This window comes from Cotesia glomerata, linkage group LG6 (genome assembly GCF_020080835.1).
Source record: "Cotesia glomerata isolate CgM1 linkage group LG6, MPM_Cglom_v2.3, whole genome shotgun sequence".
In the NCBI taxonomy this organism is placed as follows: domain Eukaryota; kingdom Metazoa; phylum Arthropoda; class Insecta; order Hymenoptera; family Braconidae; genus Cotesia; species Cotesia glomerata.
In genome coordinates, this window is record NC_058163.1 from 15,970,771 (window position 1) to 15,997,042 (window position 26,272).

Below are 26,272 nucleotides of genomic sequence, written 5' to 3' on the forward strand. Positions count from 1 at the left end.
CCTTTTCGGAAGCCATACTGGTTGGTGGCAAAACCTCCAGCACGGTTGATGTCGTTGCGAAGTTTTCCTTGTTGAGCTTCTCGAGCAATTTTCCAGCAATGTCTAGCATACAAAGTGGTCTAAACTACGAAGGTGTTAAGGGGGTTCCCTTACCTTCCAGACCGCGGGAAACGTGCCAGTTGCCAAGCATGCGTTGTAGGTGTTCAGGAGTATGTCTGGGTATTCCAGGGCTACAATCTTGATCACCGATACCGGGATGCCATCAGATCCAGGTGCCTTTTCTGTTTTGACTGACTTGGCCGCGTCTTTTAGTTCCTTAGTTGTGAAGGGTGTTATTTCGCTGTTTTTAGCGTAGTGTTTCTTCTCCCGCGGCGGGTGTTTGGGGAAAAGCTCTGCTACAATGCTGTCCATTAAGGTAGGAGACTTCGGCGCTTCTGGTGAAGCCTTTCCAGGTCGTTTGGTGACAATTTGGTAGGCTTTACTCCAGATGTCCTTGTCGAGATCATTACAGATTTCTTTTCATAACTTCGCTTTACTTGCTTTGATGGCTCGGTTTAGCGTTTTTTTGGCCTGCTTATACTCTTTCGAATATAAGTTTTAGTTTGGAGAGCGTTTCGCAGCTCTCGTGGCGCGGCGACGTAGGTCATGACATCTTTTGCGAAGTTCTGCTATGTCTGTTGACCACCAGTACGCCGGCCTGTGGAAACTCTGGTCTTTCAGCCGCGGCATAGAGACGTCACATGCGGCAGCAATCTCCTTCATTGCATTGAGCACTGCCTCTTCCGTCTCCCTGCAGGTATCTGGTTTCGAATTATTCTGAAGGGTAGACGAGCTCCGTGTAAATGAGGTTCGTAGTTCGTCTGGATTAAGCTTCCTGGCGTTCCACTTTCGCTGTTGGAGGACTCGTTGTGGAGCCGAAACAGGTGCCAATCCAATGCAGAATGTCACATACTGATAATCACTACCACTGTATTTTTCGGATACCGTCCAGTGCTCAATCATGTTGGCTATCCTTGGAGTTGCCAGCGAGATGTCAAGAATGGATTCTTTGTACCCTGGTCTTCTAAAGGTTGTGGTGGTTCCAGTGTTCAGTACTATGAGGTCAAGCCTTGCTGCGAAATCTGCTACTTCGTTACTTCTGGTATCAGAGAAGTCAGCGCCCTATTCCGCCGCTTTGGCGTTGAAATCACCAGCTACGATGACTTTACTGTCAAGCTTGCTGATGGTATCCTCTATGTCTGCCAGCTTCTGGCGGAACACATTTATCCTTTCGTTAGGTAAAAGATAGACGCTCATCAAGAAGGTCGTAGAGATCTTTATCCGCACGAAGCCTGCTCCGCTTCCGTTGTTGTTGACGGTGATCTTCTTCGAGTTTACTATCCAGATCGCTGATGTGCCAAACTTATCAGCGAACCATGTTTTACCTTTGATAATTAGATATTGTTCGCAGATGAAACAAACGTCCATATTCTCTTCAAAGACTCGCTGGTGAAGTAAGTTCTGCACAAATGCACATCTATTCAGGTTTCCCTGTAGTATGCGCGTCATTTCTGCTCTCTCGTAGCTTCAGCAAGTGCGGTGCGGAATGCCTTACAAGCCCCGGAGCCAGAAATGTGACATAAGCCATCTTGAGCTTCCTTGTCCGGTATACAGAGGAAGCATTTTGGCTTCTCCGTGCAGTCTGCAGATTTGTGGTTTTCTCTGCCACATTTATAACAGCATTTCCTTCCGTCCGGTCCCGTACAGAAAATTTTTGGAAAATAAATTATTAGCAAATCAAAAAAAATTTTTTTTTTTAATTGGCTGTCGGTGAGAAAGTGAGTTGCTACATTTTTTTAATTTTTTGCTATTTAAAAAAAAAATTTTTCAAAAATTTTTGAATTTTTTTTTCGAAAATTTTTGATTTTTAACTTCCCTCTGAGAAAAAGTTTTTGGTTTTATCCCGTTTTGCAAAAATCGAATTTTTGTCAGATCTCAACGTTTTAAGGTCACAGGAAGCTTCCCTGACTATTCCCGCGATGGTGTCCGTGCGGCTGTATGTGTGTATGTGTGTGTGTATGTATGTAAACCTCATACCTTTTAAACGGCTTGGCCGATCGGATCGAAATAGGTGACAGTCCAAATAGTATCATTGCCATTAAATTTCGAAAAAATTTGAATTGATTCAGTTTCCTAGATTTTGAGATTTTCTCAAAAGTAAAATTTTCAAAAAATCGTTTTTTTGGAATAACTTTTAAACGGCTTAAACGATCTATTCCAAAAAATAATCCGCTCTTAAGCTTGAAAAATCACGTCGATAGCCACCAGTCTCGTCGAAATCGGTTGATTAGTTCAAGAGTTATCAAAAACGAAAAATTTTGAAAAAAGTGTTTTTTTCACATAACATCGACATTACTTTTTAGATCGTTTTTGATGAAATAAAATAATTATTAGAGCTTAAGAAACCACGTCGATTGCTGACAAGAACGTAAAAATCGGTTGATTAGTTCGTGAGTTATCGTTGTCGAAAAAATTCAGAAAAAGTGAATTTTTCCAATTTCTCTAAAATTTTCGGTTTGATCAGTTTATGTTCAAAAGTATATCATGGAATTTAAAAAAACTGCGTAGAAGACTGCTAGCCGCGTGAAAATCGATTCATTCATTTAGAAATTATTGCAGTTTGAAAATTTAAAAAATACTGTTTTATGAAACTTCTATCAAACTTTTAAGCTCGGAGAGCTCAAAATACTATTTAAATGTTATATTTTTAAGCTCGAAGAGCTCAATAACGTCATAAGTGAAATTTTAAGCGTTTAGGTACGGAATTAGTGGGAAGTTGCAGGGATGGCCTTCAGGGTTGTTCAGTGAACAGGCCCAGCCGCGATAAAGTCGCCCCTGGGGGACTCCCAATTTCACGAGCCGCACCTGTCTACCGTTAGTTCCCGCAAAAACTAACCGCCTATGAAAGCTTAGCTTGACATCACGCTATGGCGTGATTGGCTGATTGCTCAGCAAACATGCGCAATTAGCCTTCTTCCCCAAGTCGACGAGGAAGAAGACGTATTATTATTATTATGTTTCGCTTCCACGCTTTCGCTGCATCAAGTCGCCATTAGTATTTCTTTACTTTCGCTGTTTGTTAATAAACCGCATTTCGCTTATTTAATGATTTAATTTGCATAAATTAATTGTTATTAATCCGCTTTAGTTTGTTACAGATAAATTGTGTTATTTGTGCAATTAATTCTCCGCTTTTTCAGTGCCGGCAGTATGTTCAACCACGTGTCAACCGGCTTCGCTTTATTATTCACGCAGTGCTTTATCTATCCGCTTTTATTTAAACAATCCGCGAACTAACATATTAAATATAACTTGTATTTAGTGTAAATAAATTTCTGGTGCATATTAATAATAATATTTCCGCGTTTTAATTGAGATATCCAGACCAAAACCTGATCCTCCGCTTTCCCGCATTTTCAGCATTTTACAAGGGTCAACCGTTTTTCTAATTTTTTTCTTTAATTACGTGCGTGATTTATGTACAGTTTTAAATTTGAGATTTTTTTTTTTATATATTTTTCTTCAATTTACCAAGTCGCTAATACGGAATTAAGAAAAAAATAAAAAAAAAAATTTTTTTTCATTTTTGATAAAAATCATGACCTTTTCAGAGCGAAATTCATGTTCCTTTAATTTTTTCAAAAATTCAATTAAGTGGGAAAAAAACGGTTGGCTGGATTCAATCTAAACTTTGTAGGGTTTTTGTGGGTATATTGAACAGTAAAAGGCATACTTAACATCAGTGGTTTCCGCGATATTTTTGATTAGGCGCTTGATTTTCCAGAAAACCGCAAAAAGCCCAATTTCGGTTGCTTTTTCAAATTCATGTAATGATTGAAATGAAAAATTTTTCTCAAAAATCAATAGCCAATCCTTGTACCCGGGTAAAAAAGATTATATATAATTATACATAATTATATATATATAAAAAATGGCCCTATATAATTATATAGAATTAGATACAATTATATAGAATTATATATAATTATTTCTATAAGAATAAAAAAAATTTGGCGTGCGCGGGGATTGAACCGGGGACCTGACGCTTGAAAGATTGACGTGCTACCTGTTTACCTACGAGACTTACTTGTAGATCAGAGTTTAAAATAACTACAAGTAATGCAAATTGTATACATAATCAATTTTCATAAGTTAACTTAATTAATACAGATCCTATTATTTCATCCACAAAAAATACTATAAATTAATAGATTATTAATCATTGGAGTAGCAGACTCTGAGATATAAAAAAATGTATACAATTGTATATGATTCATATATAATTATATATGATTTCCGTATGGTTGCACTGATAGAAGGATTTGTTTATATTTAAAGATAATGAGCTTTATCAACTGTTAATAAGTGATTTCTTAACATCATGGGATTTAATTAATATTTATTATCAGTTAATAAATTATTTACTAAATGCGATTTATTAAATGTAAATTAATATTTGTAAACTATTAATAAATACTTATTAACTATTAATAAATGTACTTTCCTCCCAAATAAATATTTATTGAATTTTTAATAGTATATTACACACCTAAGGAAGTAAAGTAAGAAATATCTCAGATCACATGTAATTGTCGGCCGACGCGAAGCCGAGGTTGGCAAATATGTGATCTGAGGCTTTCTTATTTATTTCCCGTGGAGTGTATACTATTTTTTTGCTCGACGAAGGCAGAAAGCTGCACTTTCGTTTACCGCAGCGGGCTGAAAGTTGACGCTTTCTGCCCGTCAAGCGAAAAATATTTATTAATATTTAATAAACTAAATAATTGTCTTCAAACAAATTAAATTTCTAATAGTTAATAAATCCTTTTATCAGTTTACATATCATTATATATAATTTTATATAATCATATATAATTTCACATAATTGTATATAATAATGTTTGTAACTTTCGTACAATTCTATAGAATTATATAATATTATAGATGATTATATCTAATTATATATAATTATTAAAAAATCCTGCATCTAATTATATATAATAATATATAACTATATGCAATTATATATAACTAGCCGTTACCCGCCCGCTTCGCGTGGCATAAAATACATGCCAAGTGAAAGAAATATTAAATTATGTTATCTAGCTGCCTAATTATTTATCATGAACGGATTTTACGAAATTAAGACACCCTTAACTACTTAGGGTCTTATCGATTTATATGAGTTAAAATAAGAAATAACACAGCTTTCCACATCACCATGGAGGTACTGTGTCGTACGATGCTTTCCCATTATTTTACATGGCGGGATCCCCAGTAGGCCTACACCATGGATCGACGTGAGTGTCAATGCCATCAAGTTTAGAATTTGTTACACATATCAAATCTATATAAATATAGATTGGATATAAACAACTTAAACCTAGGCATCAATACTCTGTCGTGCTAAATAAAAAGACAGTAATTTAACTTATGTCTTTTTTATTAACTAATTCTAAATGAACATTGGTTATAAATTTAAAACTATGAACTTTTTACCATATTGCTATCATTTTCTATTTTATCATTGTTCTTATTTTTATACTGTTATTATTTTCATAGTTTTAAAATTTTTTTGATCACTAATTTTGTATATTAGAAACGTAAATTAAAATCCAAAAAACACATTGTTTATAGTTTTAGCTTTACAATAAACCTGAAAACTATTAAAATATATTATTTATTATATCTATTCGTTTTCAATCTATAAATGTATCCAATCAATTAACACTAAACAAAATTGAAAGCTTGATAAACATTTCTTTTGTAACAGTAAAAAGAAATTATTATATCGATAAAATATTTAAAATAATTGAATTAAAAACCATTCTAGCGGTAGATCCAAAAATTTTTTTAAATTTTAATATTTATTGATTGGATTACTGTTTATTTTCTGATTCTATCGATCTAATTTAAAGAAATTATTAATATAGTCAAAAATAGAAAATTAAATACTTAAAACTTCTTTATATACAAGATTCTTTGTTTTTCCTATTGGTTGAAGAATGACCAAGCTGTCAGGTGAACTTACTCTTGAGCATGCCACGTATAGTTGGCCATGAGAGAAACAGTCATTTCTTAAATCAATACCAGTCATCTTTAAACTCTGCCCTTGTGCCTTGTTAATCGTCATGGCATAACAAACTTTGACAGGAAATTGCAGACGTTTAAATTCGAAGTGGTAATCTGATGGAATCAGAGGGATCCTTGGAATGAATACAGTTTCTCCTTCATATTTTCCGGTGAAAATCATGGCTTCAATGACATTTTTGTGTAAGACCTTGACTTGAAGCCTGGTACCATTACATAATTTTGGCGGATTTAAATTGCGGAGCAACATTATTGGAGTGCCAATCTTGAGTTGAAGAACATGAGGTGGTATCCCTGGTGGATTGAGTGTGTGTAAGAATTCAACAGGATAGTGGACAGCTTCTTCATCCTCCAGTACTTTATCCACCGATTCATATCTTACTTGCTCAGTTGGCAGTTTCTCCAGCAAAAAGTTGTTAATACAATTGACTTGTTCATTGGTTGGTGTGAGGATGGCTCTCTCCTTTAACCATGAACTACAATTATCGCCAGCTTTGTCAATATTCGGGTATATTTTGTCAGTCAAGGTGATTAAATCTGGGACAGTTTCACAATTAATATAGGACACGTTTATTCTTCCGTCTTCTTCCGGAATTTGGCCATCACCTATATCAATCAGTATTTTTGAAAACTATTCTGCTTTCGAATTTGGCTGAAGATGAACACGCATATTGATAGTCAAAGATAAAACTTTGACCGAAGGCCATAAAATTGATGACTTATTACAGGCTTTAACTTCATCTGCACGTGTTCCTCGTGGCACAACAGGCAAAGTTTGTCTAAAATCACCGGCCAAGAGAACAATTACTCCTCCCATAATTCGGTCGCAACCTCTAATATCTTTGAGCAATCTGTTTAGAGCTTCAATACCATTTTTGTGAGCCATAGTGCATTCGTCCCAGATAATAATTTTTGTTTCTCGCAGCACATGAGCCATATCACTCTGTTTAGAGATGTTACAAAGTGGAGACTCAGAATAACCTAAATTGAGAGGTAATTTAAAGGCAGAGTGAGCTGTTTTACCTCCGTCTATCAAAGTCACAGCAATTCCTGAAGAAGCAACGGCTATAGCGATGTTTTTTTCACTCCTGATTTTCGCAAGCAGTAAATTGATTAAAAACGTTTTTCCAGTACCACCTGGAGCATCAAGAAAATACAACTGCCCAGAATCAGATATAATCGAATTTAAAATTTCATTGTAAACTTTTCTCTGTTCTAGATTTAGTTTAGGAACATTTTCAGCTACAACTTTAGTTAAATAGACGGTGTCGTAAGCCAATTCACGCAAATATTGACGATTAGTGACAATAAACCTTTCATCTCGGGTTGGAGAGTGGAGGCCGAACTGAAGAAGTGTTTTTCCAGACATTGATATAATAATATCTTTAAGTAGTATGAGACATTTGTTGTAAATAACGTCAAGTAACAGCTCAACATTTCCACCGTCTCGTTCTACCTCTCTCTTAATATCTTCTGAAAAATAATCTCGATATTTCTCCCATAATTTCGATGGGTCGTCAACATGACAAAAAACTAACATAATGGCAAACAGCTCACGGATCTTGTAGGGCGAATCAGAGATGCAAGCTTCATCCAGAGTGCGATACCAATTAGCGTAATCTTCTAGAAGACCAAGTGCTCTACATGCTGCTTGAAATGTTGGATGAATCACTCCATCAACAGTTTTCAAAGCAGAAAATGATGTAGGACCTCGAATCTCATGTAGGAGAAGACGCAGGTGATAACATTCAGTATTTCCGGGATGCACGGTATAAACTCTACCTAAAACTTGATCTTTCTTGACTCCTAAATAACCTGAAACAACCTTACCTTTTTTTCTTCTATCAAAGCGGTTATTTTTCCATACGTAATAAGCTGGAACTTCAACATACAAAAGAGTTTTTGCAAAGTCATCAACTTGGCAAAGCTCAAAAAAAGCCATTAGTGTTGTTTTTTTTGGATTAATTACTTTGTCAATCACATCTTGCTCAGTAAAATAAATTCTTTGACCATTTTCAAGATGTACAGTAAGATGCATCACCGAAGGAAACCTGTCATGAATAGGAAAACGAAATATTCGCCAGACTGCTTCAGAGCTACTGATGTAACGTCCCGCCTGGTACTTCGTCACCTCATCAAAATCCTGAACGGTAAACGATGCTTGGTCAGATCCTTTATTTAAATAATTACAGATGTATTTTATGGCTTTTACGGAGTTACAACTCTTAACATTAACATGAGTCCCGAAGGTATGGGATAGAACGGGATTATACGGCACTATCCATCGGTTGTCGATTTCAACTCCGTTAAGTTTGAAAGTTTTTCCTCTGTCTGCTGGTGATCGTCTACGATACTTGGGATATCCGTCATCTCCTGTTTGAGTTTCTTTTAAAAATTCCTTTGGGAAATTTTTTGTGCACTTACCATCAACCATACAGGGTGATTTTAAGTTGAAAGATCCACATGGACCGTGAACCATGGTTGTCTTGATAATTTGATAAAGATCTGGATTTATGTCTGGATCAGGTAACTCAGCGCAGATAATTTGGTCAATAGACTCTGGTCTCATTTTCTCTTCTAACCATAATAGAATATGAACATGAGGGAGTCCACGTTTTTGCCATTCTATGGTGTACATGTGACACCTTGTGTCACCAAAGATACGACCTACTGTAAGAAGTTTTATCATATGTTTCACCTCTTTCACATTGAAAACCCTCGCTACGATGTCATGTCTATCATAAGACTGTTGACCTTCACTCAAAAGCTGCGTTATTTCCGGCCACTTAGGATTGCAGGTGAATGTTATAAATAAATCTGGCCGTCCATAATGACGTACATAGGTCATTGCATCTTGAGTTCGCTCATGCATGTAACGGGGTCCTCCAGTAAAAGAAGAAGGCAACACAACCATTTTTCCCATTGTTGATAATTGTTCATCATTTTTTGACAAAGCATCTTTCAAGTGAACGTATTCCTCACTTCTCAGTTTTTTTTGGTTGTTACGAATATAGTTAAGTCTTTCAGTCTCAATTTTTGCGTACATGTCAACTAAAAATTGATTTAAAAGATTGCGGAATCGCAATAAATAGCACACTTCATTCTCACGCTCCATAATCCTAAAGCTGTAAAATTCTGAAGCAGATACTGTCTTATCGAGAGGCAGTTTAGTCGTCTCGTCACGCTTAGATATATTGATGTGATAGCCATCTTCTCCATAACAGAACATCAAAGGATATTGTAAAGCATCATATGAGCGGTGTGTTTCACTAATTCGCATCAACTTATTGTCTCTACTGTGAAGAACAATGTCTCTTTTTTCGAAATCCTGTCCGACAATGAGAACTGCAACTTCTTTTGCCTGAGGAGCATTAAAACGGCCTTTATGTTCTCCAGCCGGTTTTCTGTCAGCATTAATTATTACTTTGAAGTCTTTTTGATCTTTAGGAATTGAATCTATTGCAGCCTTAAAATCCTTAAGATATTTGTTATGCTGATATAACAACTTCTGCAATTGATGAACTAATTCCGGATAAACGCCAGGATAAATTCCACAACGGATGTCTCTTTCATGACATTCATCACCAACAAAGTATATTTGAAGAAAAGAAGGCTTTTGGTTAGGTTCAGACATCAAGCTGCCTATTCTGTGATAAACCTGCCTTTGAACTTTGAAAGTTGGCATAAAATTTCCTTCTCTTACCTCTTTGGCTCCAAAAGATGTCATTTGGAAACATCCATTATACTTACGGGTATTTTTTAGAAAATGTTCTGACAATGGATCCTGATGAGTCAATAAGCTGTGTAAAGGTTCAGGATGGAGGCCAAGCTTAGAAAGTTGAACTTTACCACTACTGCAGCACATTCCTTGAGTCTCATCTTTCCATTTCAAAGCATTACACCATTGGCAAGGAGAACGGGGACCAAGATTGACAATTTTGTCATTGGAATAATCAATTTGACAATTGTATTTAAAACCAGATAAACACTTAGAAGTCCAGGGCAATAATTTAGTCCTTGTTGTTTTTTCATGGTATTTAGCTGTAGCTGCTTTATTAACATGCGGATTTCTAGTCTGATAATCTTTTGAGCTTTATTAATAACTTCAGGATGATTATTAACATACGTTTGAACTGCTTTTTTTTGGATCTCAGGATGATTTTTTTTGTATTTTTTAACAGCCTTTCTCTGAACTTCTTTATGATTTACCGCATATTTTGAAGCAGCTTTTCTAAGTTGTTTAGACCTAATTGTACCTGAAAATCTTTTTCGCCGTTTTTGTCCTCTCCTTGATGAAAGTGATGGTTGAGTGAAAGATGCTTGAACGTTATCAATACTTTCCGATTGAGAAACACCGTTATTGATGGGTTCAGTCAATGGAAGTAAAACGTCAAAGTGACCTTTATTAAAATTCCCAGTAAACCTTAATCTTTTAATTCCATTTGTTGCTTCTCCAAACGCAACTATTAGATGACCATGTTGGTACACTTGAAACTCATATGTAAATAATTCTGCCGCCGCTTTGATTTCACAAAGAGTTCCATACGTGTTGGGCCTCGACATGTCATCAAAGTACGAATGTTTATTACTATAAGGTTCTCCATTTAACTGATTGGTAAAGCATTGGAATCTCTGCCAGTTTTTAAACACGTAAAGCACAATTTCACTTCTTATTTGATCACTAAAGGACACTGTGTTATACAATAAAAACGATAATGAAGAAAAAAGACACGCGCCGTCGCCGGGAATTTCAATAATTTCGAAAGAAATGCTCGATTCCATTAGTGTGCAGTAAAAATTTGTATGGGTAAAAGAAATTGTGAAAAGTAAATTATGATATGTAACCGGTAAGTATAAAATATTAATAGAATAATTAATTTAAACTAAATTATGATCATTATCCAAATAATATCAATCAATCAATAATAACCTATTAAATATGATGAAGAGATTGTGAAAAGTAAATAATGTAATACAATTAGTAAGAATTGAATGATAACAGAATAATTAATTCAAAATAAAGTATTATAATAAACAAAATAATATCAATCAATGAATTAATAATCGATTAAATACCGAAAGAAAATTCATGCAACTGGAAAATTTTAAATGATTATAACAGAATAATTCATTCAAATTAAAATATCATCATAAATAAAATAATATTAATCAAATCAAATAATAACTTACTAAATATTAAAAAAACCTTTCAAGAAATGACCTTTGATCAATGAGTTTAGTATTATCTAATTATTATATTCAAATAAAAATTGGATGAACGCTATATCAACTAATAAATTTTTTTTTTTTTTTATTTATGATAATAAATTAATTTCTGGAAAATCCCAAGCAGCAATGAAAATATTTAAATATTCAAGAAAATATTAATTAATGAAAAACTTATCATTCGATGATCATTTCACATGATGTATCGATAGTCAGATGTTGATTAAAGTCACTAAATTATTCGTGATGATAATTTCACTGAACAATTTTAATCAATTTTAGTAAATGATCATTTCACATGATAATATTAATTAATTTCACTTTAACTATCAATTAAATCACTTTTAGAAAATAATTCGTTTGACAGCTATCTGTTTTCTCTTTAAAACTTTGACACATTAAAAAAATATTAATGAAGTTAAATAATTCATTTGTTTTGGAGATAACTTCAAGGCTATTTCAAAAATAAATAAATAAAATAGAAATATAAATAAAAAACATAAATATATATCAAAAATAAATATTAAATCAACAAAATCAATAAAAAATAAATATTTAATCTATAAATCATTACACAACGATAAAAATTATAAAAAATAATGAATCTTGATAATTTAAATTTAGAAACATTAATTATACATGGAGACATGGCTTTTACGAATGATAATTGGTCGCACGAACTCAAGAAGCAGATAATTGGTAAGTCAAAATTAAAATGTATACACTTCTCAGATAATTTTTAATTAAAAAAATTTGAATAAGAAAAAAGTTCTTAGTTAAATTAAAAAAGAAATTGCTTTAAAAAATCAAAAATTGAAAATTATATTAAATAATTTTTTGTTTTATCTGAACTACGTTGAAGAAGTCAATGGAACATACATTGTTGGTTGTACAACCGTTGTAAAGGTTTTCTTGAGAGATGGGCGGACTCATGAAGCTATGTCATTCAAAGAATCTCGTAGCGAATCAATTGGCGCAGCTTATGATGAAGCACGAAATGTAATTATTTACAATATTATTTACATGTATTTTTTACATTATTATTTACAGTATTATTTATAATTCATTTTAATAACTTAATCTTTTTTATTTTATGACAGAAATCTTTCCATCGAGCCTTGTATGACGCCTTTACGTTTTTTTGGGAATTTATGAAGATAATGGAGAAGCTGAGTAATGAAAAGGTGCAAAGAATGGTCAAGCAGCAACAGTTAAAAGCCGAATGGAATAATAAAAATATTGTAAAAAATTAATTAGTCATATTATTTTAAAGTCAAAATTAAAATTTACCTTTTTATTAAAAAAAAAAAAACACTAACGTATAAATTTATAAGTATTTATTCTTGGTTGTTTAACAGGACGAAATAAAAAATCGTTTCAAGTTTTGAACTATTGCAGCTATTAATTAAATATTTTGACTTTTTTTATTTTTATTTTTACACCATGCATTTTCTAAGGGCATTATTCCCGAACTCTATTGCAGCCTAGTTTCAGAGTTCTAAAAGCTATAGATTGGAATACACATTTTTTTTTAATTTTTAACGCCCTCGCACAACCCTCTTGGAGTTGAATATCATAAAATTAATTCTTGATAAACTCAAACATGCCAATAAAAATATTTTGGCCAAGTTTTAAAGTTCTTAAAGCAATAGATTGGAAGATACAAATTTTTAATATTTTTAACGCCCCCGCACAACCACCTTAGGGTTTAATATCATAAAATTAGTTCTTAGTAAATTCAAACATGCCAAAAGAAATATTCTGGCCAAGTCCCAGAGTTTCAAAAGCTATAGATTGGAAAAAACAATTTTTTAATTTTTAACGCCCCGCACTCCCTCTAGGGGTGAAATATCATAAAATTAGTTGTTAGTAAACTCAAAGATGCTAAAAAATTTTTTGGTCAAGTTTCAGAGTTCTAAAAGCTATAGATTGGAAGATAAAAATTTTTTTAATTTTCAACGCCTCTGCATTCCCTTCTGGGGGTGTAATATCATATAATTAGTTCTTAGTAAATTCAAACATGCTAAAAAGAATATCCTGACTAAGTTTAATACCTATAAGAGCTGTATTTTTCAAATGTGAATTTTTCAATTAACACCCCGCAACCCCTCTTGGGGGTGGAATTTCGTAAAATCCGTTCTTAGCTGACCTCTACTCGGTGAAAAGAATATTCCTACCAAATTTCAAGTCTTTAGCTCTAATGGTTCCAGAGATATCGTGATGAGTGACTATATAGGTGGAAATCTCTTATATATATATAGAAGATTGTTAAAAAATACTGCATCCAATTATATATTATTATATATAATCATATATAATTACATATAATCATATATAATTATATGTAAGTAATATATAATTATATATAAGTAATATATAATAACATATAAGTATATATAATTACTAGCTGATACCCGCCCGCTTCGCTAGGTATACAATAAAATTTTATTGTGTAACCTAGATGAAAAATGTAAACAAAATGATTAATTTCATCAATCTTAACGGAATAATATCGCTTTTTATCTATAAAATAATTGTTTTGACAGCTTTGAATTTGTCCATAAATTACACAAATAAATGTTATTATTCTTTATAATGCTTCTCCTTTAGCGCTACTTCTCCTCTTCCGCCTCAAATCGTTCAATTTTACCCTCTGTAAAGAAGTTTCACTTCAAAAATATTTAAATCGGTTGACCCTGGAGGACATTTCTGTAATTTCCTGTTTCTCTTGAGGTTCTATTAAATTTTATTTCTGTAGGTGCTGTATTTGAAGAATATTAATTTTTTGACAATCAACATGCCTGCACTCCTGAATGGGGAAGGAATTTTATAAGATCTTGTTCGAGATGGTTTCTACAACATAAATGATAGATTTAAAATTTTGAGTCCAAACAAAATTTTAAGTCCAAAGAAGCTATTGTTTGGAAATAAGAATTGTTCATTTTTAACGCTCTCGCAATCTCTATTGGAGTTGGAATTTGATAAAATCCATTTTTAGCTGAACTTAAAACGAAGATCATACACGAAGATTTCTACCAAATTTAGAGTCTATAGATTTTACAGTTTGAAAATTGAAATTAAATATTCTAATACCCATCCTCGCAATCCCTATTGGAAGTAGAATTTATTGAAATCCGTTTTGAGATGATCTCTACATAACAAATAAAAAACTACTACCAAGTTTGGAGTATGTATGAATTATAGTTAGTAAATTTAAAATTTTCACTGTTAATACCATACCCCGCAATCCGTATTGGGAGTAGGTTGTCATATAACGAGTTTTTCTCAATAAATTTGGGAAGTAAAAACTAGAAAACTCACAAAAAATATGTTGTTTTATGATTTTAAGCCGTTTTTTTGTTAAGAAGTATAAAAAATTGTGAAAGTCATCGTATATTATTTTAAGTTGAACTCTAAATGCGAATACCTTTTAACCGAGTTGACTTAGCGAAAAATTATTTCAAAACTTTTTTGTAGGCTGTTTAATTTCCTACAAAAATATTTATTTATTTTTACTACACAATAACTTTTTTTAATTTTTTATTTTATTTATTTACTTCTGGTAAAAACGTTCTATAGAGGTGCGGACAGCACCTGTGCATACACCAGAAAAATATAGTACATTTATAAAATTAATACATAATATTAGATTAACTAAGTAAGTAGTGGGCGATTCTGCGGGAGACGATTTTTGACATAAATTTTTAAATCACAGTATTTGTTACTTTTTTTTATACTAATTTTTTTTAATTTGAGGAGGGTAAGAGCATTTGTGTTGCAGAAACGTCGAAGTCTAATTTAAAAAGCAAATTAGTTTTGATAACTGCTACTAAAAAAAAAACGTAAAAAAGTTGCAAAAAAAGTTACGCACAAGTTACGCGTTTCTGATGTTTACAGCGATTCTGAAGATGAATCTTAAGTCTGATAAATCGCCGACTATTCTAAACAAATAATTTATTTTAGTTACATAGGAAAGTGCTAATTAGTGATACAGCATCTATGATTTCATATCTTTAATTTAAAGCTACATGGAAATGTTTATATTCACTACAGTGAGACGTGTTGCACCCGCGATAGTTTTACGTTGCACCCGCGACTGAATAAAAAGTGAATAATTTATAATATTTATTTCTTTTAATAATTTTATTTAATTTAATAATTAGTTTGTTTCGTATTATTTTAAAGAATGTAAAAATAATTTAATAAATATTTTATAATTAACATACTTTTTTCATTCTAGCTTCATGACGTTTAATGGTGTGCCGATTTCGTTGCACCCGCGATAGCACTTTGAACCTCTCCTGTGTCTATTTAGACATTTTATTAAATGTTTTTTATATTAATTTTTGTAAAACAAATTATAATGTAACCCTGCGACCAGTCATTTCTTTAAAAAGAGTTTTTATTTTCTTAGTAAGAAGCCTTGAGTGAGTCTAAATGTTGCACCCGCGAGTACGGAATCGCCCTAGTGTACAAAGTATAGAAAGAATAATTTTACAAATTATTACAGAATACCACTTATCATTAATTAAAGTATAATTGATCTTATCTACCTCACAATATGCTTTCTTAACCTTTTATTATAATTTAGCGCTTTCAGATTATTAGAAAGTAGATTGAAGTATTTTATTGCAATATAAATTGCATTTTTAGTACTTAGTGTTCTATTAATTTTTGGTAGAGTTAACTGTCTAGACCGTGTATTAATTATTCTCTCAGAGTACAAAGTTTTACATTCATAAAAATAATAAGTTAAAGCTTGAACAATGAAAGATTGTTTAATCTTCAGTGGTCCTAAGAAATCATCAGTATTTTTCATTTTGCTTAACAATTTATTTTGAAGATTTACAATAGGTTTTAAAGTGTTATCAAAGGCACCTCTTCAGGCTATAATTCCATAGTTTATAACACTTTCAAGTAGACCATGATAAATGATTTTCAGTATCGATGAGTTTATCCAATTACTTAATTTATAAAAGAGAAAGGTAAAGTACTTGAGTTTTTTCATTAGTTCATAAATATGTTCCATTTCATATGGCAATCAATAACTACCCCCAAATATTTACAACTTTCAACTCCTTTCAACTCTCTATCTTTGATGAACAAATAAAAATTAATAGGCACACTGTCAGTATAACAACCAAAAGTAATAAAAGTCGATTTATCAACATTTAGTGTTAACTGATTGACTTTTAACCACTGATCTAGCTTGTTTAACCAATCAGACAAACAATCTGCGACTACTAACCAATTACATCCACAACACGGAACTACTGTATCATCAGCATATGATACAAGAGCATTAGGAGGCAGAATATTAAATATATCATCTATGTACATAATAAAGAGAAGAGGCCCTAAGATGGTCCCTTGGGGAACACCAATTTTTACTATTCTATAATCACTAGAGCAATTATTAGTAGATTTCATAGAAATCTAACTATTGCATTGGTCCTCATGACGGAACTTTTGAAAAATTTTGCTATATTTCGACTCAGCTCGTCAAGCGAATTCAGAAAATGCATATGGTTCAAAAGTTTATATATGTATGTATTTATATATATATATATATATATATATATATATATATATATATATATATATATATATATATATATATATTTATATATATATGGGATATAACGCGGCTTGTCAGGACGATAGCGTCGCCAATTTACAACGGATCTCTACCAAACTCAACATACTTATTCTACAGATAAATACCAAAGTCAAGTTCGAAGATGAGCTTAATCGGTCAAGTAATTTAGAAATACCAGGATTTCAAAATTTTGAAAATCATAAAAATTCATATTTCTTCACTTTCGAACTCGAATAACTTTTGAATGGGATAACTTATTGCAATTCTGTAAATTGCATCCGAAAGCTCTTTAAATAAGCTTTAATGTGAGTACCATGTCATATGTGTAGTCTCAAAATTATGCCCCATTCCCCTATGCCAATTATGAAATTTGCTATTGCACTGGTTTTAGTATTTGTCCGTCGATATATATTTTTGTCGATTGCATATAAGTTAAAAGCCCTAGTTCTGTATACAATCTTCGTTATATTTTTTTCTATTCATGATGAAATCTACTTCCATTTCGGCTGCCGAATGGTCTTTTTTAATTTAACACATTGTTCTCTACCTGATAGATAATCTACAATCAATTTATGAGGTAAATCTCTGATTTCTTTGCACCACAATTTATCTAGCAAAATTTTATGATTTACTGTATCGAAAGCTTTAGCTAAGTCCAAGAAAACCAGTACAGATGCACGATTTTTATTTAAATTATCGTATATAAAACTAGAGGTAAAAGTGACAGCATGATCTGTACCTCTGTTCTTCATGAAACCAAATTGTTTATCTGAGATCAAGTTATTACTTATAGAAAATTCATACAATCTTACATAAATTATTTTTTCAAATATTTTAGCTAAATTAGATATTAGTGATATTGGCCTGTAATTAGTTGCCAGATTTAAAAATTGGGATAATATCTACTTTTTTCAGAGCATTAGGCCAGATTGCTTTACTAATACATAAATTGAAAATATATTCTAAAGGTAAACTAATATCTTTGGCAATGCACTCAATTACTTTACTATGTATATTATCTATTCCACCAGATTTCTCTTTCATTTCATTAATAATTTTTTTAATTTCAGTCTGATTTGTTGGTGATAAGAAAATACTATTACAGTTATGTTCTACAGTTTTTTCAATATTTATTTTTTCCGGTTTACCAAGATTGTTCGCAAGTTTATGTCCAACATTACTAAAGAATTCTATAAAATTATCTGCCATAGCTTTCTTATCAAAAACAATTTCATCATTATCATTAATTAAGTAATCAAAATCCCTAGTTGCAATGTTTTTCCCTAACTTACAGTTTACATAACTCCATAATTTTTTAATATCATTGTAATAATTTTTTACTTTTTTCGCTTAAAAATTACATTTAGCTAATTGAATTGCTTTATTGAGAATTTTACAATAGGAAGTATATTGAGTTTTATGTTCCACATTATTTTTATTTAATCTCCAGATATTTTATAAATTCTCTTTAGTCTTACAGGAGATCATGATCCCTTGAGTGATCCATTGTTTTCGCGGCTTATTTTTTTTATTGTTATTTCTAGGCTTATTTTTGGCATTATTAACTAGTCTTTCAATACTATCAGTCAGTGCAATGAAAAAATCATCAGGGTCCTGAATTTCCAATAAATATGACCAGTTATAATTACTACTAAGATTAATAAGACGATTGTAGTTAATCGAAGTATTGCCACTATTGCACTTAGTGTTATTATTAACTTCCCGCTAAGAAAATTGAAGATTTTCAAAAATCGGGAAGTTATTGTTTTCACCCCGTTTTGCAAAAATCGAGTTTTCATCAGATCTCGACGTTTGAAGGTCACAGGAAGCTTCTCTGACTATCCCCGCGAGGTTGTCACTATGCCTGTGTGTGTGTGTGTGTGTGTGTGTGTGCGTGTGTGCGTGTGTATGTGTGTGTGTGTGTGTGTGTGTGTGTGTGTGTGTGTGTGTGTGTGTGTGTGTGTGTGTGTGTGTGTGTGTGTGTGTGTGTGTGTGTGTGTGTGTGTGTGTGTGTGTGACTATGTGACTCACTTATAACTTTTGAACGACTCAACCGATCGGAACGTACTAAACGGCGTTCTAAAGAGTCCTCTCAAACTTAAATTTCCTGAGAATTTGAACCGATTCGGACCGATAGATTTTGAGAAATTTTGAAAAATCTCAAAAAAAATAAGAAAAAAATCATTTTTGAAAGTGGTTTTTTTGGAATATCTTTTAAACGGCTCAATCGATCAACTTTAAAAATTAATCTGCTCTTAAGCTTGAAAAACCACGCCGATCGTCACTAATCCGGTCAAAATCGGTTGATTCGTTCGACCGATATCATGAACGAAAGAAAACCGAAAAAAGTGTTTTTTTGACATAACTTCGTCATTTTTTTTCGGATCGTTTTTGATGATATAAAATAATTTCAGAACTTAAAAAACCGCGTCGATCGCTGCCAAAAACGTAGAAATCGGTTGATTGGTTCGAGAGATGTTCTCGATGAAATATTTGAAAACAAGTATTTTTTTAACATAACTTCGACATTTTTTGGAATAACTTTCAAACGGATGCACTGATCAATTTCAAAAACTAACCAGCTATTAGCATGAAAAAATTACGTCGATCGCCGTCAGGCCGGTCAAAATTGGTCAATTCGTTCAAGAAATATCATGAACGAAAGAAAACCAAAAAAAGTGTTTTTTTGGAATTACTCCAAATTTCCTAGTTTTATCAATTCAAACTTGAAGATTCTTCATGAAACCAAAAAAATTGCGTCAAATACTGCCAACCGCGTGAAAATTGGTTGATTCATTTAAAAGTTAGTGCAGTTTGAAAATTTAAAAAATATTGTTCTATGATACTTTTATCAGACTTTTTAGCTCTTCGAGCTCAAAATAACACAAATTGTATTTTTATGCTCGAAGAGCTCAAAAACGTCGTCAGTGCAGTTTTATGCACCTAGGTATGGAATTAGCGGGAAGTTGCACGGTTGGCCTTCAGGGTCTACCGTTTTTCTAATTTTTATTACTGTTATTGATTTTGTAATGTTTAAAGCTTACAAATATAGGAAAATGATCAGTAAAGGTATTGGTGTATGTAAAGGATTTGAGATTACATAAGTTAGATTTGATGTAAAAATTATCGATACAAGTTCCTCCTGCATCATTCGGTCTCGTTACCCCACTGAAGTACGGAATATATCCACGATCAAGAAAATTCGTTAAGAATTCGTTAGCTAAGTGATCACTTGTAAGCAAATTTATATTAAAGTCACCAACTATAGCATGGTTCTTACCATGACACTTTAAATTAATATATTCATTTATAGACTTAACAAAGTCTTCTTTTACATCATGACAACGATACACACCCGATATTTTAAAAACTTTGTTATCACTGAGTTTTATTTTGGCAGAAACAATCTTTAAATTATCAAATTCTTCTATTATTGCACTAGACTGTAAAGATTTTTTTATATACATAACTACACCATCAGCTTTATTGATATAACTATGATTATAAAAATAATTATATCCATCTATAGCAAAAAAAGTAAAACAGGGTAGTATCCAAGTCTCAGAGCATATTATGACATTCGGCTTAGCACGCAAATTATGTATAAATAACTCTAGGTTTTCAAAGTTAGCATTTAAACCTCTGACGTTTAGATGTAAACACAGTATGTCATCTTGACACAGACATTTATTTAAGCTGTTGAGATCATTAAAATTTTCTTCAATACAAGTATCAGTATCTTCCATTGATAAAAATATTGATTGAGACGGATATATTTATTTTCAAACTTACCAATTGAGTTTGGTAATATAGGTTTAGTAGGGTAAACCATTTCATCGATAATTTTGATCAACTTGAACTTGAGATATTCACAACATAATTCCCCGGGAAAAAATCATCATGCATGAACATGTACGATCAGGCGTTAATTTCATGCATGATCATGCATGTATATTTGCCAGACATGAGCTTGTATGGTCATGCATGACCAAGCATCATCAGAACTAATCAGTCATGATCATGCTTTTCCATGCCTGGCAAAACTGGGAAAAATGACCATGCCTGACCAGGCATGTTCATGTCTGACTGAATCAGGTCCATAAAAAAAAAAAAATTGGTGCCTAGAGGGATTCGAACCGTAGACGTCGCGCTCTCTAGACTTATCCTTTACCTGTTGACCTAATGGCTTCTATTGACTTTGGAACATCTTTCAAACTACTTTAAGTAATTTAAATTTTATACATAACTTATGGCTAACGGAGTTCTACACCTAATTTATTAATTATTAATAATTAATTATATATTAGAGTGATTTATTTGGGACGGCTGTGTATTTTTTTCGCTCCATTAACATATTGTTCTAAGTACAGAAAAAAAAAATTTCTTCAAGTTTAATTCCGTAATTGTAATTTTATTTTTTTCTTTCAATTTTGAAGTTTTTTTTATTTAAAATGTATAGGAAACTTAGAATTATTTATGTGTTCTACAATTTAGCAGAATTTGATACGACCGAAATGGACGAAGGCGTAGCTTAATAACAAACATCTTGAAAGGACTTATCGCCTATCGATATCATCTGATATATTTTGGTATTTGCACGCTATCAAACTCAAACTTTTACTAGATAATTTTGTTTTTCGCGTATTCAATGGAACACAGTAACCAATTTTGCGTCATAGTGTTAAAAAATTTGTATGTTTAAATTTTACATTATTATGTGTTAATTTAACACTTATTTGTGTCAATTCTATTGAATCAATACGAAAAGGTGTTAAATATTTAACACACAAATTTTTAACACAAAATTTTTTGGCGAAATGACGCAAAATTTTTTACGGTGAACGGTTGCTGGGACAGAAAATCTGAACTCAAATTTTTTGAAGAAAATTGAATTATATGCGAAAAAAAAATATTAGTATATCAAATAAAACATTTTACGAAAGAATTTGAGAAATTGTATTATGTAACTATATAAATATTTTTTTTTTTGCGCTTGAAAGTAAAATCATTGAAAGAAGTTTTTCAGTTAAAATGATAGATTATTTGATAAATAATTGTTTAAAAATCATCGTTTTGGGATGGAAAATCGAAAAGTTTATGCTTAAGCTGAAATTTTTTATGAAAGTTGTACATTTATAATTTATAAGGGGATAGAAACTGATACGTCATACGGAACAAATTAATCTTCAAAATAGATCTGCAGTCTATAGTTCGATAAAATTATCCTTCTAGACTGAAAATAACATTTAAGAAGGTTAATCATGCATGAACAGGTCTTATCAGGCCTAAACATAATTATTGATTCAAGCATAATCATACAAGCGTATTTAACGCTTCAGACATGAACAGACATGGACAGGCATGATCATGTCTAATTTTAGGTCTGATCATACATGAACAGGCATGATCTGATTTAATTTCAGGCCTGATCATACATGAACAAGCATGGTCAGGTCTGATCATTTTTTTCCGGAAAATATTCATGACAGATCATGCATGACCAAGCATCATCAGAACTAATCAGTCATGATCATGCTTTTCCATGCCTGGCAAATATTCATGACTGATCATGCACGACCAAGCATCATCATAATTAATCAGTCTTGATCATGCTTATTTACATGTGTGACAAATACTCATGCGTGATCATGTATGACCAAGCATGATCATAACTGATCAATCATAATCATGTTGTATTCCATGTCTAGGATATATTCAGGGACACTTTTGGCTAACTATGTTAGCTCGTAGTTGAGAATAAATCGAACCCTGCAAATTTAAATAACATCAAATAATTTGTTCACGATATAAAAATCGCATATAAAACAATTTCAAGGCTAACTTTATTTAAGTATTCAAGGCTATTTTTGAAAAATACTTATCAGATAAATTGTTACAATGATTATTTATATCAATTTTTTAATAATACACATTTAATAAAAGCCTTGAACATTGGTCTATTTTCACAATTTCATTTTTCAATTTTGGAATTTTGTAACTCATAGAAATATCAATATTTTTGAAAAAAATCTTACAGTTTCCGAAAGAAAATAGAATGCTCTACAAGAAAGGTTTCATATCATTTTTCGATAATCTAACTTTCCTATCAGAAACTTTAAGATTTATTTAAAAAATATTGACATTTCTATGAGTTACAAAATTTCAAAATTGAAAAATGAAATTGTGAAAATAGACCAATGTTCAAGTCATTACTATACAAAGTCATGTATGATTATAAATAACCATGCGCCTTTAAAATTACGGTCGAAATATAACTTTAAGAACTATGTATGACTAATGTATGATAATGCAAAATCATGGAAAATCATGTAAGCCCTTACATGAACATGAAACAATGTAAAAACTAAAAGTATACGGCGCAGCTTGGTGAAGTTCAATCATGATTGATCAGACAAAGTCACGCACGGTCAAGCAGGCTCGAGCTTGATCATTCTGGCCACTCACAGGTGGTCATGTATGGTTAATTTTGGCGAAAAATAATTGTACATGTCTATTCAAGACCATGCATAGTCATGCATGATAGTTTTAGTTGCGTTGAAAGTTATCGTGCATGATTAGACTTGGTGAAGCATGAATATGTAGTTTCTTACATGCACATGCTTTATTATGCAAGCTCATGCACGACCTTTCAGTTTGATTGTACACAGTCGTGCATACTCGATCATGACTGTATATGGATCATGCAAGGTCCCGCAGGATCGTTTATGATCAGCCAGTATTAAAATGTATGATTGAGTAAGACCTTGCATGAATCATGCTTGACCAGGCATGATCATCCATGATCCATGCATGCTTATGCATGATTATGCTTGATTCATGCTTGGTTGAGCATGGTCATGCATGCAGGTTTTTCCCCGGGTCAGTAGAACAATGATCAGTGGCTCTATCTTTCTTAAATTTCTCATTGTAAAATACACAGTTCGGACACTTTTTAGTTTTACTAGTACACATTTTAGTAGAATGATTTTCAGCACAGATTAAACAGATATCATCATTATTACAGTTTTTTATGTTTGTGATTGGCTCTTCCACACTTTTAACACAGGTTAAGATTGAAAAAATCATATATTTTACAGCACTGATGACCTATGTATAGTCTAAAGCCATTATTTTTGAGATGTAAATAAGAGTCAGCTGTTACTTCAAGAATTATTGTGCGATAATCATTACGACCTTTATAGTCAGCAATAATGTTAAATGCACCATCTATCTCTAAAAAATTACGGTTATAAATATCCTCACACAATTTCTCCTTAGACATATCAGTATCAACATTAATAACCTTGATTTTAGGAAGTTTTAGATGCTCAAGTTCAACACTGAAATCATTTCCAAGTTTATCACTTAACACAGACCTGGCTCTAGACACATCCACATTGTTTTTACACTTGGCTAATAGCTACCAGACCTTCTTTATTCTCTTTAACTCTGTTAATGGGAATTGCTAAATCACTAGATAATTTACTTTTAACTTTTGCAAGAGTTTGAGATTTGTTATTATTATTTTTTGGTTTGACATAAATACTGGGAACTCTCTCAGGTTTTTTTGGTCCATCTTTGGTTACACTGGCATAAGATACATAATTAACTATATTATGAGCTTTATTAAAAATACCGTTCAGCAATTTGTTTTTATCTTTCAATTCTGCGTTTAATTCTTTTAATAATTCATTTTCCATTTTTAACATAGACAATTCATCCAGCTCATTGATATCAGTAGTATCATGATTGTTTTTTGACGAGTTAAATGATAAATTATTGCACAGTTCACTTCGTAGTTCCTCTTTATGATACAATTTGATCTGTGCAATTATTTCTCTAGCATTATCATCGAAAGTATTCAAATCTACATTGTTTTTGTTGGTTAGGATGTCACTCTCATGATTAGGACATATAACTAGCATTTCACTCACGTATCTACCCTTCGAGTATTTATTAAAGTCACCCTCATGATAAACATTTTCACATACAATACAGATAAGAATTTTCGGCACTTTCATATTTGAATGATACTTAAATACTTTGCACAAATCAAAACCCGACACCGGTGGGTCCGCCATCTTCAATATATATGAATGAAATTCGTTGAAATACATTAAAATTAAAAAAAAAAAAAAATTTCCTGTGTTATTTAAATCGGAAATTAAAAATCACCATGTGACACCTCTAAATATTGATATAAAGAGCTCAAACTTTACCAGAATTTTTTTTGTCATCTTGGACGATATTTTCGTAGTAGCTAAAGAAAAAAAAATTAAAAGTTTTTTTTGGCCCACCCTAATATACAGTAGCGCTCAAAAGTATTTTTACAACATTATGCGTTAGTTTTTTTCAACAATACTAAAATACTTTTGAGCAACCATTTTCCTAATATTTTCAAAATTAAACTTTCTTTTGTTACAAACAAGGACTACTTTGACACTAGGGCCTACCCACCGAGGAAGACGTTTCATAGCGGAACCGCGACGTAAGCCCACTCATCCACGATTAAATTGTTTCTTGGTTTTTTTCATACTTATTAAATTCATTGATATAATTTAGCTAAAATAATTCTCATTTAATAACTAAATTCGTCGTGTAGTTTCAAAGGAGGATTTGATCCGAGGGGTTCCTTATGAGCCTCATCCTATTAATAAATTGTCTAAATAGTTAATCGTCGAGTCATTTATAATAAAATTGATTATTGTTATATTTTGCCAATTATTTCTCACAACCGAGCCTTTTCTTCTCACTTAGTATTGATTAATTAGTTTAAATATATTCTGTGACCGGATTAAGTTTGGATTACCCACTCCCTGGGAGTATGAGTCGGCAACGAGTAACTCAGTTCCAGGAGGCCGAGTATCTTCAACATCGTTAAATTCTCCTGGTGGCGTCCAGACCATCTCTGGCGCGAATAGTACACTTTGGTTAGGGGGTCACAAAACCTGACAAGGTATTACTGTTTTAGATTAACAAAAATTAAAAATTCGGAGTATGCAACCTAATAAATGTGGTAGAAATCGTGAAGAAAGATATAAGTAAGCGAATTTTCAATAATGTCATGAAAATCTGATTTTGTCTTATGTATTATGTGAAACGATTATTTTCATGTTTTATTCCTTGCTTATCCTAAAATTCGATGGAAGCATGTTGAGAATCTTGCATTATTATGCAATATACATGACTCAAATAATTGTCTTCAACCGTAACTAATAGCATTGTTATAAACGATAATCATTATACAAGCTCGTTAAGTAAGTGGAATAGAGAATAATAAAAAAAATGGATCAACGGTGTAGTAATAGGAGTCGACAA

The 26,272-nt window shown here is 32.0% G+C and overlaps 2 protein-coding genes across 5 annotated transcripts in view; one reads left to right on the top strand and one right to left on the bottom strand.

Moving 5' to 3' along the window:
• LOC123266732 overlaps positions 1-26,272 on the top strand; it is a 751,444-nt gene that overhangs the window by 17,842 nt on the left and 707,330 nt on the right. The gene's annotated exons all lie outside the window — the stretch shown is intronic.
• Positions 5,987-25,035, bottom strand: LOC123268005. The gene is made up of 6 exons (XM_044732888.1): positions 24,662-25,035; positions 24,362-24,541; positions 24,200-24,294; positions 10,256-10,820; positions 6,856-10,145; positions 5,987-6,735 (listed from the first exon to the last, which is right to left on the bottom strand). The coding sequence occupies exons 1-6, from the start codon at positions 25,033-25,035 to the stop codon at positions 5,987-5,989; spliced, it is 5,253 nt and encodes a 1,750-aa protein (XP_044588823.1).

Bases quoted from the DNA above. Each gene is read 5' to 3' on its own strand.
- LOC123268005 (XM_044732888.1), bottom strand. From the start codon at position 25,035: ATGGCGGACCCACCGGTGTCGGGTTTTGATTTGTGCAAAGTATTTAAG. The intron at 10,146-10,255 runs GTATGTTAATAA...AAAAACAACAAG, and splicing joins CAAAAAAAAGCAGTTCAAAC to GACTAAATTATTGCCCTGGA. The intron at 6,736-6,855 runs GTAATAAGTCAT...TGATTGATATAG, and splicing joins TGCAGATGAAGTTAAAGCCT to GTGATGGCCAAATTCCGGAA.